Source organism: Chroicocephalus ridibundus, chromosome 6 (assembly GCF_963924245.1).
Source record: "Chroicocephalus ridibundus chromosome 6, bChrRid1.1, whole genome shotgun sequence".
In the NCBI taxonomy this organism is placed as follows: Eukaryota; Metazoa; Chordata; class Aves; order Charadriiformes; family Laridae; genus Chroicocephalus; species Chroicocephalus ridibundus.
Window position 1 is genome coordinate 46,657,443 of NC_086289.1, and position 17,624 is coordinate 46,675,066.

Here is a 17,624-nt window from a genome sequence, read left to right on the forward strand (position 1 = left end):
CCAGGAGCAAACCAGTTAACTTCAGATGTGGTTGGTCATGTCGCATTGTATTCCTGCTCTCGCAGTGCCATGGCCTCAGAGGAGGGGGAGACCCTGCACACCGAGCCCCCTGTCCTGCTTGAAAGATCACGCAGCTGGGAAGGTACAAAAGCCCCAAAGCAGATATTTTGATTTCGTTTTTAATGAGTTGCATCAATGCTATTCAAGCAGAGTTGTCGCGGTGCCCGGTGAGGATCTGCCAGAGCAGATGCGGTGCCAGCAGGCACTGGGCACGTACAGGGGCGGTGAGCGGGACATCAGGCAGAGCCTGCCATCTCTCAGGGTTTGGGGAGAAGCCTGGGGAGGAGAGGACAAGGGAGCAGACCCGTCTCTCTGTCTGCTTACAGGTACTCTCAGAGCTGACCCCTCGGGAGTGCGGGACCAGCCTCACTTGAGGCAAGTGACGTACAGACACTGCAGACGGGGCAATGCTGAATTTCTGGGCATTTTTAGACTTCTCAGACTTTAAATGCAAAGGGCCAGATCTGATTTCTAGCAAGGAGATCTGCTGACTTGGCAGTAATGTACAAATACAGGCCTGCACCAGAAAACGTTCAAGGCCCCCAGTCTCAGTTCCCAGGCTGCAGGACCGACCCTCCGTGTCCAGACGTTGCCGCTGGGAAGGCAGAGCCCATGATGTAGCTCAGACACGGTAGACCCCAAGCAGGCCCAGAAGCATCAAGACAAAAATGGGAGACAAATCTGGGGGCACATGACAAAGGTTTTCCCCCGGGACTAATACTTTCACATCACATCTCATACCCTTTCACATCCACATACTGGAGGACTCACAGCAACAGCAGAGCTTCACGTCTGCACTTCAGGGTTTCTTTTCTTCACGCATTAGCTTTGAATCAGCCAGTTACTCTGCAAAAGTCAGATCGAGATGAAAAAGGGGGGAGAGCAATAGAGGGAACAACAGCAAGGAGTAACTCAGGGCAGGCAAACTACCATTAGCGAAAGGATTGTTACATTTCTCTGTTACATAGAGAAATTCTAATGGATAATAAAGAAAGCAACAAAGTTCATCGCTGGTCTGGTGCTGTGTCACTGCATGCTGGGAGTTACATCTCGGGAGGGCAGTTCACTTGATCCGTGGGCATCATTTTCTCGGTGTCAATCTTGTAGGACTGGAGAACGCTCTTCAGGTGCTCCACTGTTTCTGGGTGCATCTCGGGAGCTCTTGATTTAATCCAGGCATAATCAATGTGGAAGAGCCAGAGGATGTTAGTGCAGGAGTAAACCAGCGAGTAGTTTTCATAGTCGGTGGAGATGACCCAGTAAGGGGCAGAAGGCATGACTAGGAGAAAGAAAGGCACTGTGAATGCTGTGGGTAACTGACTTGGAACTGCTCTGCAGCACTAGAGCCACGACTCCTGATGCTGTTCCCACTTTAGCTGCTCCTGAGCCACATAATTGTGGTCAGTACAGGGAGCTACAATTTATAAAAGCCTATCAGGACTCCTTGTTCTGCCCAGAGGGACAAAGACCCAGCCAGGAAGGTCTTGTTGGAAAGTTAACACTGTGACCTGAACAGCTTGGCCAGGCCACCGACAACTGGCCCAGCTGGTGCCAGTGTGAGGGTGCTTGCTGGTGGGAAGGAGCTGTAGGGCTGGGAGCTGACACCGGTGATCTGAGGAGCACAAACCACCACCTCCCTCCCCACCACCCACTGCCCCACGCAGGCAGCTGGAGCCCAGGCGGTGGGAATCAGTTTGGCTCAGTCCATCCCACCAGCACGAGCCACCTCGGCCAAATTCTGTTCTCCGTCAGGCTGCTACGCCCAAAGCATTTGCACTGCTGAGGGACAGCCACTCCAGCTTCAAACCATCATGCAGAAAGCAGAGGTGGGTCCAGCAGGCAGGCGTTAAGTGCCCTGGGATTTATTTCTGACGCTCTCAAGAATGCTGGGTGATGTTCTCTGAGGCTCATGTCCAGTGAGGATGATTGGGGTTGCTCACTCCGCAGGCAAAATGGCTGCGGGCAATGCCTTAGCAGCGCATAGCTAAGTCTGGCTGTGCTCATGAACGATAATTGTCCTTTACAAGTACCCCTGCTCCACCCATTTCTCCAAACAACCCATCTGTGTGAGTGCTGTGAAACAGCCAAGGAAAAGGTGTGAGGGAGCAGAGTGAAAAGGGAGCCAAGGGGAGACTTCTGCTCCCTGTCCCAGTGTGGTTGCAGACAGAGGAAAGTGCTGTGACACGTGGATAAAATGCACTGCCCCTCTGCAGGCCCCTGTCGTGGGGTACATCCACCAGGGAAGAAAAAGCAAACAAAACCACGTTAGTAATGGTTATTCAAAGGCGCTCATAAGCAGAAGCAGGGTGGGATAGAAACTATATCGCTGTGTTCAGAAAAACACGCCTATTCATGGCCCTTGTGGTGGATGTGGGGCTGCTTCCCACCCCAGACCCATCTGTGAAAGACCTGTAGGGACAGTAATGCTGCTCATCTTTGAGATCAGTTGGTGAAGAGTGCTCTACCCCTGTGGGGGCTCTTGCTGTAACTGCTGTGTAAATATCACCAAACCACCTCCTGCTGGTCACAACCTCTGTCCTAACCCTTCGCCACCGCCCCACGGTGCTGCGCTGAAGTCACCGGGGCAGCTTCACCTCTTGCGTTGGCTTATTTTCCACCCTTGGTGACATGGCAGGGGTGCCTGCTCCATGCAGGTGCTGCTCCCCGGCCATGCCTGGCCCACGGCACTGTTGGGGCCACTGGGGCTCCAAGCCTCCCAGCCACACACTTACACCAGTTAAAGCGGACGCCCAGCTTGGCCGGCTCCTTTACATCCATGTGCATGATTTCTCCTTCAACTTCGTTGACTTTGCCGTTGGAACTAAGGGGAGAACGACAAGGCAAGAAATAAAATCGCGTGAGTTTGAAATCACTTGGTTTTTTTTTGCTTCCGCTAAATCATCCCTCCTGATGCATCCACCTGCCAAGAGGTGGCTGAAAGACGTACCAGCAAACCACAGCATCCCCAGAGAGACAGCTCGTCCCTGGGAGGGGTTTCAGCAGCACCCAGGGCACACCAGGTCCTGAGCCAGATGCAGCGGGGCAAATGCTCTCCCAGGTTAAACCACCCCAGCACCCCAGGGTGCCTCTCTCCGAGTGTTCTTCAGTGCCACAGGGACGGTGACAGAGAAGAGGGAGAGGAAGACCCCTCCACACAGGACGGGATGATCCCAGCACTGATCTCGGATATGCCAGGGAGCAGCTCAACTCCTGCTGGTTGTGGAAGGCACGTGTTCACATCTGTTTAATCACCTGCGTTTTTCCAGGTCACAGCACATTCCTCTGCACACAAATTACCTGTCCCTGCTCGGTGAGCCAGGGTTTGTTTCGCTGCTGGTCCAGAGCACTGCCCTGCTGGCAGCAAGCCCTATGACTTGGGCTGCCCATCTTATAATTGCATTTTTCCCTGGATGCCTCAACACCTGTGGGGCAGGAAAGTTTCATGCTTCCCTGTGAAACAGGAACACGCAAGGAGGCAGCAGCTAACGCTGCCAGCAGCAGACAGAGGTTGAGGGGCTGATGCTGGAGCCGTGCACAGTGCACACCTGACCCAAAATATTCCTGACATTTCAGGGTCCTGAGCTGCTGCGGTGGTGACTGAATGGTCAGATTAATCTCCCGCAGATTAATGCAGCCGCAAATAAATGTCCAGCTGTTTGCCAGGCGCTGCCCTCGCAGTGGAGCTGCAGAGACAGTGCTGCACAGTCAGCGGGCAGCATGGACACTGCTCTCTGCCGGACACAAGGGATGTGTTGCTGCCTTGTTGTTGTTGTTGTGAGCCAGAACAAAGTCCCCTTGCCATGCCAGGAGCGCAGGGGACAGCACTGCATTCGCCGCTCGCTCCCTCTCGTTCATTCAGCCACCCACAGCAGCACCCCACAACAGCCAGGGCTGGTGATGGGTTATTAATTAATCTTAATTAATATTTGCATTGGTCCTTGCAAAAAGCCGGGAGGGCTCGGGCTAATTGCAGACTATTGAGTATAATAAAGGACACAATCAGTGCATTCACTTTGCTCACTGATTTAAACTGGCAACAATTGCTGATCCCCTTACACAGCAGTTACTGCCAGTGCAAGATAAAGGGTCCAGAAAAAGGCTGACAAATATTTGCTTAAGTAAAAATGACCCGTGTGCTTCACCTTTCCTGCCCCTTTTCATCGGGTCCCTTTACTCTGGAGCAGAGAGGAGCACAAGGCATAGGCACCTCTCAGCATGCAGGGGCACAAAGTGATGGCTGCCGTCCCATAACCAGCCCCGTGATCCCCCCGGCACAGGACCTGGGGCATCTGTCTCTTCAGCCATCACTGGGGATCACAAACCAGTCAGGGGGGAGACGCAGGCTGTTTCACACTGGGGTCACCATGACCATTTGATCTATTTTCCCACTACTCACCTCGGACAATGAGGCAGAGACCGGGTGAGCCCCAGGGAACCACCAGCAGAAACCAGGGACCCACATCTCTGTCGTAACCACAGCGAAGGCCATTATCCCAGCAGAGCTACTGCAAGCACAGAGTGGCCCCCCCAGACCCAGAAACATGCAATTTGGAGAAAAAGGACCACCCAGGATGGTGAGAGGTGACAAGAGTACCACTGCTGCAGCAAGGACACATCCTGAACGGAAACACTTACAGCAGTTCCTTGTTGATCACCTTGAACTTCCCATTCTCCTTCAGCGAGTAATTTGCCTGGATGCAGCTTCCTTTCTCGAAACTTGAGGGCAGCTTCTCTATCTCGTACCATTTCCCCAAATACTGGTAGAAGAAAATCCAGAGAGATGCTTTTAACACGAGAGGGCTGGGGCAGAGCAGCCTGGCTCATTTGCTGCCAGTTTTGCCTGCTCGGTTTGTTCCAGCACCCACCTCCGTGGGGCAGGAGGCTGTGGGGGGGGGTGTCGGGGCCACAGACCCACACTGGCATCTCCAGCACAAGGTGTCAAGAGCAGACTTGCCAACCCCCCCCATGCACCCAGGCAGTTTGCCATCGGTCCCATGCCCCCGTAGCCTAGCTTGCTACCCGCTGTGAGATTTTTTAGAAAGCTTTTCACACCTTGTTGATATCGAAGTCTTCTTGGACTGGCGGATCTGGACACGGTCCCATGTGAAACATCTGGCCTTTCCCAAAGCTGAGGAGGCCGAGCAGGACCGAGAGCCGCACTGCCGTGCCCAGCATGGCTGTGCCGGGATGCGGGTGGGAAATGGACCTGGAGAAGAGGAACATAGCAGAGCTGGGGCCCCCCTGCAGCAGAACTTTGTGTGAAATATGGCAAGAAAGACAGGATGCCTGCAGCGGGGCACCTCGGGGGCATGGTGAGGAGAAAAGGGTCATGAGAAGAGCATGAAGGCACTGTGCCAAGTAAGTCCCCAGCCCAAAATGGCCTCAGGCCCTGCCTGTGCTCAGGCTGTGCCCCACAGCTCTGTGGGCAGCAAGGCAATGCCTGCCGAGAGCACTTGTACCCATCACCCACGCCTGACACCTGGCAAGATGCAGGGGTGATAAACGCCCGAGGACACGCAGGAGCATCATCATCTGTCCAAGGCTGAGGGAAGGGGAGATGCAGAGGCTTTTGCTATAAAATGCTGGAGCAGCAGGAGCATGCTCCAGAGCCGGGGCAGAGCCATGGCCCCGGGACGTGGAAGCGAGCAGCATACACGTGCAGAACCTGCATGGCAAGAGGGACATCCCCATATGTGCCAGGGCTGCCTGGCCCTGCGAGGTGGTGGGAGGGACAGCGCAGCTGCCTTCGGGGTGGTCTTCGTGCGCCAAGGGGTACACAGCACTGCAGGGTGGGGAAGTTGGTCAAGACTCAAATCAGCACCAAATAAAACATGAACCGACTCCCAAAAGCATGCTGTGAGGAGGGAAAGAACATGTTTTCCTGCGGAGCAGAGCTGGGAGCTGCGCAGCTCACCCCTGAGCAACCCCTGGATGCTGCCCACGTGCTTGGGGCTCTGCTTGGGACAGGTTGGCACCTGCAGACCCTGCAGCCTGGGGCTGCTCGGCTCCCCTGGCCAGAAACTCCTCCACAGGGGCAGCAGTAGCTTTTTCCCCAAGTTTAAAAGAAAAGCCCAGGCTGTCACCTGCCGCAGGGCATGGGCCCCGCTGCGGACACAAACACAGCTCCCATTTTGAATCTCTTAATTCAGAAACGTACCTTGGCTGTCGAGGCGGAGGGATGCTCTGCGGTGGACCAGGGCTGAGAGGAACAGCTCTGTGGCGAGCTTTCCTCCTCGTCCTTTTATAAGCATGCTGGGATCATCATTATTCATCAGTAGCACAAGCCACTCCCTGGTGCTCGATGTGTTTTGTTTTTTTGGCAGGCCAGTCAGCTGCCTCCGATCTGCAGCTGGTACGAAGCTGGAGATGGGCTGCAACTTGGCTGCTCACCCAGGCAAACAAAGGCACCCCACGTGTCTGGGTATCGCCCTGCAGCCGTGGAGCTCTCTGCCGTCCGGCCGCCCATGAGAGCCTTGGACCTGGGTGCAAACAGCAGGGGAGGGGGACAAGTGCCACAGCCTTTGAGGGGGGACGGGGACAGCAGCGTTCCCACCCTGCTCCCCCTGGCCCAGCAGCAGCCATCACCGTGCTCCCAGGGGGTGACGTGCAACCTCCTCTGCCGGGGACCGCTCAAGCCTTCCAGGCCACAGCAACGTCCTCGTCCCCATCACAGTCACTCGCAGGATACGTGGGAAGGATTAAGTGGCAGGAGGCATCACGGGCTCGTCTGGGGAGCTGCAAGACCTCTCAGCAATTTTTCTTCTAGACTTTTACATCTCATTAGAAGGAAAGATTAGAAGGAAAGAAGGTGCAATTAGTTCTGTGCTGACCTGGCAGTTTTTCCAACAGGTGCCCAGCAAATGACTTTGACGGCAGAGCAGCCATCTGTGAAGGCAGCCAGTCCCAAGGGTTATGCAAGGGGAGTTGAGTAACGGACAGGATGCTCTCTGTGTTTAATTACATTTTCTTTTAATCTGATCTCTGTTGAGACTTTCTCTCTGGGTGTGTTTTTACACGCTGCACCGTGTGCCTTGCTCACACATGCACACACACACTCCAGGGCCCTTGGCTGCCCAAATGCCACCCAAAGAGACACAAATAGCTCTGTCCTGTCCCTTACCAGGGCTGTCCCCTGAAACACAGCCACAGCCAAGGTGCTGCCAGGACCTCAATGGCCATCACAGCTGAGCACAGCTCATCCAACGCAGACCCAGCAGCGCCAGCCAGGGGTAAAGAGCTCAGGGGGAGCACCTGCTCCATGGGCCCATGACAGTGCCTGGCATGGGGCAGGGGAGCACCCAGGGGGTCTCCCTGCCTGCACCCAGCTCCATCAGAGGTTTGGCAGCCACCACGTGCGTGTCCCTGATGGGGTTGCTCTGACTGCCCACGTCAGTCAGAGGTGTCCTGCAGACCCTCTGCAAGCTCCACGTTCATCTGCGCCTCTTGTGATACAAACACATTAGCAATCAGAAAAACCCCGTACAGACAGCCTGACCTGGATGGTACAAACGGTGCCATGCCGTAGTGCACTGCAGAGGTGAGATCCATCCCCCCACAGCGGATCAGCAAGTTCAGTTTTTCTCCTGAGCTCGGCTGCCTGCATCCCACAGAGCAACCAGAGGAGAAAGCGCTGCAGAATGGCCAGCCTTGGCCACAGCAGAGCATTTGCCTTCATGCGTGAGGACAAGCATGTGGAGGTATATCAGTGTGCATATCCACATCTGCACATGGAGCACCCTCCTTCAGGAGTACTGCATCCAGCTTTGGTGTCCTCAGCACAAGAAGGACATTGACCTGTTCGAGAGAGTCCAGAGGAGGGCCAAGAAGATGATGAAGAGGGCTGGAGCACCTGTCCTGTGAAGACAGGCTGAGACAGTTGGGGTTGTTCAGCCTGGAGAAGAGAAGACTCCAGGGAGACCTTGTAGTGTCCTTCCAGTATCTGAAGGGGGCCTACAGGAAAGCTGGAGAGGCACTTTTTACAAGGGTATGTAGTGATAGGACAAGAGGTAATGGCTTCAAACTGGAATAGGGTAGAATTACATTAGATATCAAAAAGAAATTTTTTATGATGAGGGTGGTGAGGCACTGGAACAGGTTGCCCAGAGAAGCTGTGGATGCCCCATCCCTGGAGGTGTTCAAGGCCAGGCTGGATGGGGCTTTGAGCAGCCTGGTCTAGTGGGAGGTGTCCCTGCTCATGGCAGGGGGTTGGAACCAGATGATCTTCAAGGTCCATTCCAACATAAACCACTCTGTGATTCCTTGGAGCGAAGACTCCCTGGCTGTGGTGGCAGCATTTTACCCTTGGATGGAGCGGTTCTGATGGAGCTTTTCACGCAGCTGTGGCAGGAGGGGCTCGCGCTCGCTCTCACCCCCAGGCACTGCCCAGCACCCAAGGGCTGCCCTGCAGCGCTAGCCCTGCCAGTGCTGTGCCCAGGTGGCCAGGCACTGCAGTTTTGGCTCCTGGCACCCTGTGGCCAAGGTCACACTGGAGCAGCAAGGTGCTCACCCAGCCACGTTCCATGAAACCTGCTGCAGGACCATACATTCACAGGCACAAGTGTGAACATAGGAAGTTCCACCTAAACATGAGAAGGAAATTCTTTACTTTGAAGGTGGCAGAGCGCTGGAACAGGCTGCCCAGAGGGGTGGTGGAGTCTCCATCTCTGGAGACATTCCAAACCCACCTGGACGCGTTCCTGTGCAACCTGCTCTAGGTGACCCTGTTCTGGCAGGGAGGTTGGACCAGATGATCTCCAGAGGTCCCTTCCAACCCCTACCATTCTGTGATTCTGTGATTCTGTGACCTGGGACATGGCCAGGAGGTGATGAGGGGCCAGGAGCCAGTGAGAGCTGATAGGCCTGACCCCCCGTGAGAGCGGAGATGGCACATGGGGGAAGCTTTGCTGTAGTCATCAGCTCCCTCACAACCGGAACCAAGGGCAGTCTTGGTAGGAGACACAGAGGTCCCACCTCCAGCATCTTCAGAAGCCCAGGGGCTGCAGCGTGTGGAGCGCTGCTCCTCTGCTTGGCGGCTGCCAGCCAAGGGGTGCCGCACACCTGGAAGCACAGATGATGAGAGCTGACAGCCGAGCTCACTGCCAGCTGCTGGGACCTGTCTCCATGCAAGCGCTGGCTGCACCTTCCCCAGGGGCACATTTCTGGGCTCTGCCTGACCATGGCAGGATTCACCCAGGTATCTGCTGTTCCCGTGCTGGAACAGAGCAGGATCAGGCTCTTGCAGCTGAGTCTGCTCTGGCCACCAGGGCAGGACGTGTTCAGTGGCCATCCCACCTCCAGCACCCACCAGCACCTCTCGCCCGCACAAACCAGGGCCCTGCTCTGTTGTCCCTCCTGTCGTTAGCCTGGAGCAGAACTCTGCTCGTGAGCCTGTCCACCTTCAATGCACGCCAGAGCAAAGGTTCAGGGAAAAGCGTAACCTTGTAATTGCACCTAATTGTGGGGTGGGGAGAAGTCATCTCCACCTAGTAAGCTGTTTGTAGCCTGGAGCAGAGGAGGGGAGGCACATCAAAGGGCAGGAAGCTGGAGCAGGGGCGGGAGGACAGGAAGGAGGAGAGCTGGGGGGGAAACCAGGGCAGAGGAGGGGGGCATCAGGCATGCTCTGGACGCTTGGTGCAAGAATGAAGCCTCCCCGACATTTCTGGGTGATGAGGCAGCTGGAAGGCCGGCGTGCAGGGTGTCTGCAGAGCAGGTGGAGGTGAAGCGCTGCAGTGGTTGAGGACATGGAAGCGCGGATGGGGTGGATGGGCAGCACCCACGCACGGGAGGCAGGAGTGGGTGCAGAGCACACGGGGGTGAGGTGGTACAGGCTGCGCAGCAGGTCCAGGGGTGGGCAGGTGAGGCCGCCCTGCGTGGGGGAGACTTACAGGGCGTGCATGGGGTGAGGCAGCGCTGGGCACACGCCGTGCGTGGTGTAAGGCAGCGCTGTGTTCAGGGCATGCATGGATGGGCTACGTCAGCCGGGGTTCTCTCCTGTTACCCAGTTGTCCATTTCAGAGACACAGCTCGGCTGTCCCCAGGGAGAGGAGGCAATGGCACTGGGTGCTGCTGGCAAAGAAAAACCCCTGGTCAGGATAAGCTGGAGCTGCAGATAAAATCCAGCCGGCTGAGGGCTGGGACAGCACGGTGCCACACCACCCCTGGAGCTCTACCTGCAGGTAACCTGGCTTAGTGCAGAAGTGAGATTGTCCCATTATGCACACCAGGCCACCCTGAAATCTGCTCCTGGCACCCCAGAGAAAGGTTGTTTTACCACACTGTGTCCCCCAGCTGGGATTTCAGCAGCTGCAGAGAAGCCCCCAGCAGCTTTGCAGCTGCCATGGGACAGGAGAGCAGCTGGAGTATCACCATCATCTCAACCCTGTGATGAGATCTGGTCCTGGCCTTGACGTTACTTGGGACAACCTAGAAACTGCCCAAGCTCTCACCAGTGGGGGAATCCTCCTGTGGAGGCACTGCAGGGACCAGGAGCTCCAGGCACACCCTTTGCTTATGGGACACCACCAGCTCCAGCCCTAGGACCCACTAGCCCAGGGCTCCCTGCCTGTCCCTGTGAGGAAGCTTTCATCTCCAGATGGTGTCTGAGCAACCCGAACACATGAGGGATGGAGAGCAGCCACAGTCACGGCCATTTTGCACCATTTTGCATGAACAGATCCTGCCTTCAGGCCCGCTGCCTTTGAAGCCCCAGTGCTGGAGCCTCTCTGCAGGACCTGCAGTGTGGAGGCATCATATCCAGGGACCCAGGGTATCCTGGGAGTCCCGAGACTCCCACCACGGAGACACCATTTGTACGGACAGCTCTTCCTGCCTCAGGAGCTGCCTTCCCTCCTTTCTCTGTCTTATCTCTTGCAAATCCATTTGTGTTATTTTTCTCCCTCATCTAAAGGAAATGGGGCTTTGGGCTGGCTGACAAGTTGCCACGTGTATAGAGAAACAAAAATGAACTTGCAGGAGACTAGACAGAGAAAAGGAAGGCAGGTGGGAATTTTCCTCTGTTTCTAGGAGTGGCAGAAAGTGCTTTGAAATCTCTTCATGCAAAATGGTGTAAAATTTCAAATTACAGTTATGACACCAAGGGAAGTAAATAAACTCTGGAAGCGTGAACTGGCCTCTGGGATATGGGAACTGGGTCCAAGGCAGGCGCACGAAAGATGTCGTGATTCATGTATATACAATTACTGAGTAGCTCTCCACCCTGGAAATTATCCAATTATGTATTCAAAACACAAGAAACCAAAGAGAGAGATTTAAGAAGTTGAAAAACTAAAAAAGTTATTATGATTGAAGGGACAAACCCTGTTGTGCAGGACCAGCAGTGGTTCTGGCTGGGCTCTGAGGAAGGCTCCCTGGCCTGCTTGGCACTGCTGCTGAGGTCCAAGTTCCTGGAGAGAGGAGAGAGAGGGATCCCTGCTTTTCTGAAAGTAAGAAAACAAAACAGAGCAAAGAAAAACAAGGCCAAAGAGGTACAAAAGAGACAGCAGGCAAGCCTCTACAGCCAGAACTATGTTGCAGAGCTGTAGCTGGACCAGTGATAAAGCTTTGGTCTGGAGGCACCTCACCACTGCGGATGTGGTCACCATGAAGAACAGAGTTCAAGCAGTGCACTTAATCCTGGGTTTTCAGTATGTCCCCAAACCGCCCTGCACCAGGGTCAGCCTTACGCTGCTAAATAAGGTCATTTTTTTTTAAATTTATTTTGCTGACGAGTTATCACAGCGTACGTAGGGTAGGTGCCGTGCAGGGCAGGCGCTCAGCCAGGTTTGGCTCTCACTGAGAGGAGCGAGGAGTCGCGCAGCAGAAGGGGGCAGAGTAGCACTTCTCCAGCGGATGCAGGAGCAGATCCCGCAGCAGATACCAGCCTCCCGTGGGCCCCTGGCTGTGAATGCCTGCTCAGGTTTAGGTGCAGGTGGGGCTGGGGGTCCCTGGCTGCTGCGGCTTGCCTCAGGGTGTTGTAAAAAATGTCATTAAACATGCTAGAGAGCGCCTTCTGCCAAGGGGTTGTCTGTTCTGCCAGAGGAGGTGCAGTGATCTGCTCACAGCGTCGCCAGCTCTGTCCGAGAGATGCCCAAGTAAGATAATTTAAAGCCCATATCCCTGTTTTCTGCAGCTAAACCATATTTCAGCACCTTAGCTCAGGAATGCATTAATGCAGTTACACAATTATATTTTGTATGACTTATGTACAACCTACATTTGCCTTGCGACACAGGTTTGTAATGTGTGGGTAACTGCAGCTCGGCTCAGGGAAAGAGAGAACAGACTCTAACGCATTAAGAAATGCAATTGAGAAATCTCCTGCAGACGATGCCGTCCTGCCTGCCCGGGATGGGGGTCTCCTGCTGCAGGAGCAATTCGCAGCCGGCTTCAACTCAGCAACTCGCATCAGCTACCAGGAGCACAGGAATCACGCAGGGAGTGAGGCCACAGGGTGGCCTCGAACCCCGAGATATCCCTCATTCCTGCCCCACAAGGCTGTTTTATACCTGTTCTATATATGTGCCAGGAAGATCTGGATCTGAGGGCGGCACTTTGGCCCTGATGGACCTCTCCAACAGCCAGCACAGTGTTTCCAACCCCCATCTCTGAGCCCCCCAACCTCACACCACAGGCCAGAGGAGAATTTTAAGAATCCCTTTTCTGAAAGAGCAAGTCACATCCCTCCGTGCAGGCTGCAGAGCGCAAAAACACTGGCATATGTGTTTGGCTTTGCCCATGAATAGCTGCACTGAGGCCACCGAGCCCGAGCACTCACGCCTTGGTCTGAAACACAGGCCTAAGTGTTTGCTAGACTGGAGTTTACATTATACAGAAAATAAATAACATAAATTCAGTGGTCAATGCTCTGACTTTGTTTCAATACATAGTTACGGTCTGAAATGGCACAGAGATACCATTCACAGAATCACAGAATCGTAGGGTTGGAAGGGACCTCTGGAGACCTAGTCCAACCCCCCATTCATAGCGAGTTTCATTCAAACAAGTTAGGAGATTTTAGGAATGATTAGTTTAGATAGTGTTAAAAATGCTTTGATCTGTGCTGCACCCTGGGGATAGTAGCCAGGCGTGTATTTCAGTGTGAAGGGACTTGGGGTGAGACAATGGATGCTTTATCCAATTAACTTGAATTTTTTTGAAAACAGATATGATACCTTACATTCCCAGCCATAATTGTTGTTGCAAAACGGAAGGCGGATAGAATAGAGCAAAAGCGTCCCACACCAGGATGGACACACAGGAGTGTAGGAACTTCCTTGGGATGCGATGGAGCAGCCTGGGCCAGTTTTGGAGCCTGTGCAGAGGCAGACCTGGAAGCCAGCTCCTGGCCCCTGCCTGTAGGCAGGGAGAGCTGCCTGGACCGGGAGACGGACCCGGCTGTACCATGTGTGTTCCCGGAGAGCTGGGGTCTTCCTGTCCTATTAGTGCTGCAGGTGGGCAGAGACCATCTGCCAAAGCCTGAGGGAACCAGGCAGCCCCCGGGTGGCTCGGGGGTGGAAAAGTGCCAGTGGTGCAAAAAGAAGGTGCAGATGTGCTCTTGGGGATAGAGAGTCTCAGGGACTCGCTTGTCGATAAAGGTGTGCACCAAAGGGTATATGGAGGGAGGGCATGAGGCTGGGACTTAGTGTGGGGACTGAGAGTATGTGAGGAAGACAGGAGGAGAGGTGCTGCCTGCAGCTCCTGGTAAAAGCACCAGCATCATCCCCACACCAGTGTTGGCCCCGAGAAAAGTCAGCGCTGGAGCCGCTGGCTGGGACAGACAGACCCCTGCGCCCACTGGATGACTCCGTCCCCCACCTCCTCTAAGCCACCTCGTGGCACAGAGCCAAGCCACTGCACTATCTCGTCCTCCTTAAAGATGGCCGTTGCCACCTCAAAGCCTTTCCCGAGTCCCCAGGCAGATTTTCTGCGGGCACTTTCCCATTACCTAAGTGCACCTCAGTTGTATTGGATCACTTGATCTCCATCTTCTTCTCCAGAGGGCTGCCAGGGTAAGTGCCTGCATGAGCGTTGGTGCACTGCTTTCTATAGGAAGAGGAGCCATATAGCCATACTCCAGACACCCACTGGATGTCTCCGGTGGGACACAGGGACGGCTACATCCCTTCCCTGCAGTAGGTGATGGAGCTGTGGGCTTTATCAGGGTGCATTGCCTCTCCCAACGGCTCCCTCGTTAGTCGTGCTTCCTGGAGCAACGGTTGCATCTCATTACAGTTGGGAAGGGAAGCTGCTTTGCTGTGCTCCAAATGCTTCAACACCCCGGGGCGGGCAGAAACCGGGGAGACGCAAGGACACGGGGTGCTGGCAGCTTGCTGACCGATTGTCATAGTAACCCTGGTTAAAGTCCCACCAGGAAAACGACTTCTCCTACGGCACTTGACCCCGCTTGAGGTGACGGCTACCAACAGCACCCCTGGGAGCAGGGAGGCCCTGGAGTCCCACAGTCAAAGGCAGTGTAGAGCTTTCCCCCAGGCTGCAGTTCAAGGTCCCTGTGGGGTGATGATTAACCTCGGTGCCCATTTAAAAGCAGCACAACGGTGTTAATGCCTGCCCTCAACCCTGGCACCTTCCTCCCTGAAGCTATAAAAGCTCAGAGGACTTTATAAGTCACTTGTGGCAGCTCTCATGTGGAAAACAAGAGACGCCACATTTTTTTATTCTACAACAAAAAGTAATTCAGCCTATGGAAAGGGGGATAACACCTTTTCTGGCATCAGTTAGAACAACAAAATGAGTCAAACAGTGCTACATTGCAATGTATACTCTTTGGTTTTCTACTTTCCAACACAGGCAGGGTGGTGGCAAAGGTGGCTGGGATGGTAAGGGAGCTTGGCACAGGCAGAGTGATTTGTTCAGGACAATTAGCGAGCCAGTGGCAGGGCCAGGACCAGAAGAGTTGGATCTCAGTCCTAGGCAGAAGTCTTCCTGTTATACCATTAAAACGGACCAGCTCTTACCCAGTTACTCCCCCAGATGCCTGCTTTACAGTCAAAGCAGAGATTCTGTCTTTCATTTTACCTGTTTCTGCTTTTATTCTTCTTGATAAACAGTGAAGGAAGATCTGCCGGACTTTCAGGTGACCAGAGTTGCTCCAGCTGTGTGCTGGAGCTGGCGAGGGCTGGGAAACTTCACTGCTCTTCACAGCATCATCTGCCAGGTCCTGCACGAGAAAGAGCTTTCGTACAAGGGGCCCAAACACCTGATACGACATGCTCAGGAGGTGGACAACCTTGCGCCATGCTGGCTGGGAACAGGCAGGCACTGGGGAAGACAAGAGCAAAGAATGGGTAGAGAGACCAAACATCAGCATGTGCTCTTCAAAGCAAACCCATTAAAGTCACGGTATTTGGGCCAATTTCATGATGCAAAGGCTATGAATCTGCAAAGCTGGCAATGGCATAGCAGTACCATTGAGTCTTAGAAACCCTCATGCTTAAAAATACAGATATTTTTCCAAAAAGCCAGAAAGAGTCAGACTTTCTCCATGCCAGTTCCTTGGGGCTGGAAGCTGCCTGGTGGCAAGGGCTCCTTCATTACAGATAACCTGACAATGATGTGCTTTATCGGAAAAAAGACCAGAAAAATGCCTCCCTGACCGTGCCTGCAGGACTAAAACACAAACAGCTTCTCTGTTAAGGGCAGAGGAGGGTGATGCTGCAAATCCACAGCAACGGGGTGGGCAGAGACCCAGTCTGTTACTGCTCTGTTGGCAAAAAGTGCTGTGAGGCAACCTACCCTCGGGGAACCAAATTAAACCGCCTGGAGGGAAGCGAATTACTGCCTGTTCACTGTGGCACGTGCACGGTAACCGCACCTGAACCCCGTCCCAGCCAAGCAGCGTGCCCGGAGCTGTGCTGCACCAGCGAGCCAACGCCAGCAGCCAGCCCTGCCGTGTGCCTCCTGCTAAGCTTCTGTCAGGGGAAAAAGTAATATTTCACTGTTTCGAGGCAAAGACACAGGTCTGCTCCCTTCCTCGGAGAGTGCCAGGGGAGAGGATGATGCAGCTGTATCAGTAGCATCCCCCCGGCCCTTCCAGCACTGCTGAGAATGGATTAACTGCGGCTGGCTCCAGGCCAGCCCCCGACGGTGGAGCTGGCTCCGTGACAAATTCTCGTGCTATTTGTAGCTTCTCTCCAGTCCCCAGGGCTCAGGCTGCTGACTGAGAAACCTGCCGGTATCGGTTTTAGTTTGTTTCTATGACATTTCTCAGCATTGTGGTTACACAAGCAGCTGAAAAGTCGTGTTTCAAAACGCCAGCCAGAAGGACGGGTGCTGCCGTTGCTATCACAGCACCACCACGCTCGGGGAGGTGCGGAGGTGTCTCCAAGCTGGAAAGATAAACCCATCCCAGGTTTCCTAGGTCTTAAAGTTTCTATAATGGTAAGCAAGGCTCCTATTTGAGGGTGCGCTGGGTGGCACTGTTGCAGAGCTGGGTGCGGATGAGCAGAGCTACCTGCAGAAGCAGCGAGCAAGCGAAGGCGTCCTGCTCCATCACGCTGCCCTGGCTGCCGGCAGAGCGGCTGGGCCAGCATCCCACTGCACAAGGCAGGACCTCAGCGGCTTTCTGACCTGTTGTGGCTGTTGTAGAGATCTTCAGCACAGCTTCCTAATCTTCATTTGACACGTATAACGCTTCTTTATTTCTAACTGGTAGTGCTGATTGATGTTTTTCTTTGATTTCCCAAGGAAGACAAGGAGCCCCGGGGGAGGCAGCCCACCCGCAAGGTGCTGTGTCCCCACGTGGAGACCTTTGGGAGCAGGGAAAGGACCACTGGGGGAGCAGAGGTAAAGCCCTGACCTGGGGCAGAGGAGAGCTGCCCTGGGTAACCTCCCGTGCTGTTTTCAGGGCTGCTGCTGTGTGTGAAAGCACTGCCATCACTGGCCTCCTTTTCCCAATAGCATTTCTGGCAGTGGCACAGCTCCTCAGCTGTGGCTTCAAAGCCAGGCACGCAAGACGCGCTTCTCAAATCCTAAACTTTCCTCTAACACCTATCGACTCCATCCCAGGTGTCAACGCAGTAGGTTGGTTACACAGCAGACAGCGCCAACACGCCACGAGTCAGTCATATGCATCACCTGGCCAGACACAGGAGTATCCATTAGCTCAGGCCTGCCAGGCAGAGGAGAGCGTCCACTTTCCATCTCTGCATCCCTTCTGCTGTTTTTTTTTTGCTGGCGCTTCACCACCCAGACAGCACCTACAGGACCACCACTTGGGAGGAAAGCAGCACACAGAAATACCCTGACGGTCAGCATTACCTAAGAGAAAGCACAACCCACTGCCTACAAGCATTCCTCCAAATGCTGGGTCTTCCCCGTCAGCCCAGCAGACTGTCGAGCATAGCTCCCAGCAGCACTACACAGCTCCCATTTGGTACAGCAAACTGGGTGTACGCCACCTGGCCAGCTCTGCAATGGCTTGAGCAATTCTGCCACATCAGAACAGCAAACCTCGGACATCAGCCACTCGTGACAGCGCTAAACACTTTTGAGGCCCAGAGGAAGAAGCATACATTCCCATCCTCTGTGTAGCTCATTGTAGAGATAAA

At 54.4% G+C, this 17,624-nt stretch overlaps 1 protein-coding gene across 1 annotated transcript; it reads right to left on the bottom strand.

The window, feature by feature from the left end:
* Window positions 1-163: 163 nt before the first annotated feature.
* Window positions 164-6,352, bottom strand: APOD (apolipoprotein D). The gene is made up of 5 exons (XM_063338596.1): window positions 6,218-6,352; window positions 5,113-5,266; window positions 4,696-4,817; window positions 2,793-2,881; window positions 164-1,339 (listed from the first exon to the last, which is right to left on the bottom strand). Exons 2-5 carry the CDS (start codon window positions 5,233-5,235, stop codon window positions 1,104-1,106), a joined length of 570 nt encoding a protein of 189 aa, XP_063194666.1. The 5' UTR covers window positions 5,236-5,266; window positions 6,218-6,352; the 3' UTR covers window positions 164-1,103.
* Window positions 6,353-17,624: the final 11,272 nt, after the last annotated feature.

Excerpts from the sequence above, each read along its gene's own strand:
- APOD (XM_063338596.1), bottom strand. The coding sequence starts at position 5,235 with ATGCTGGGCACGGCAGTGCGGCTCTCGGTCCTGCTCGGCCTCCTCAGC. Across the intron at positions 2,882-4,695 it reads GTGATCAACAAGGAACTGCT|TTCCAACGGCAAAGTCAACG; the intron begins GTAAGTGTTTCC and ends TTCTCCCCTTAG. Across the intron at positions 1,340-2,792 it reads GGGCGTCCGCTTTAACTGGT|TCATGCCTTCTGCCCCTTAC; the intron begins GTAAGTGTGTGG and ends TCTTTCTCCTAG.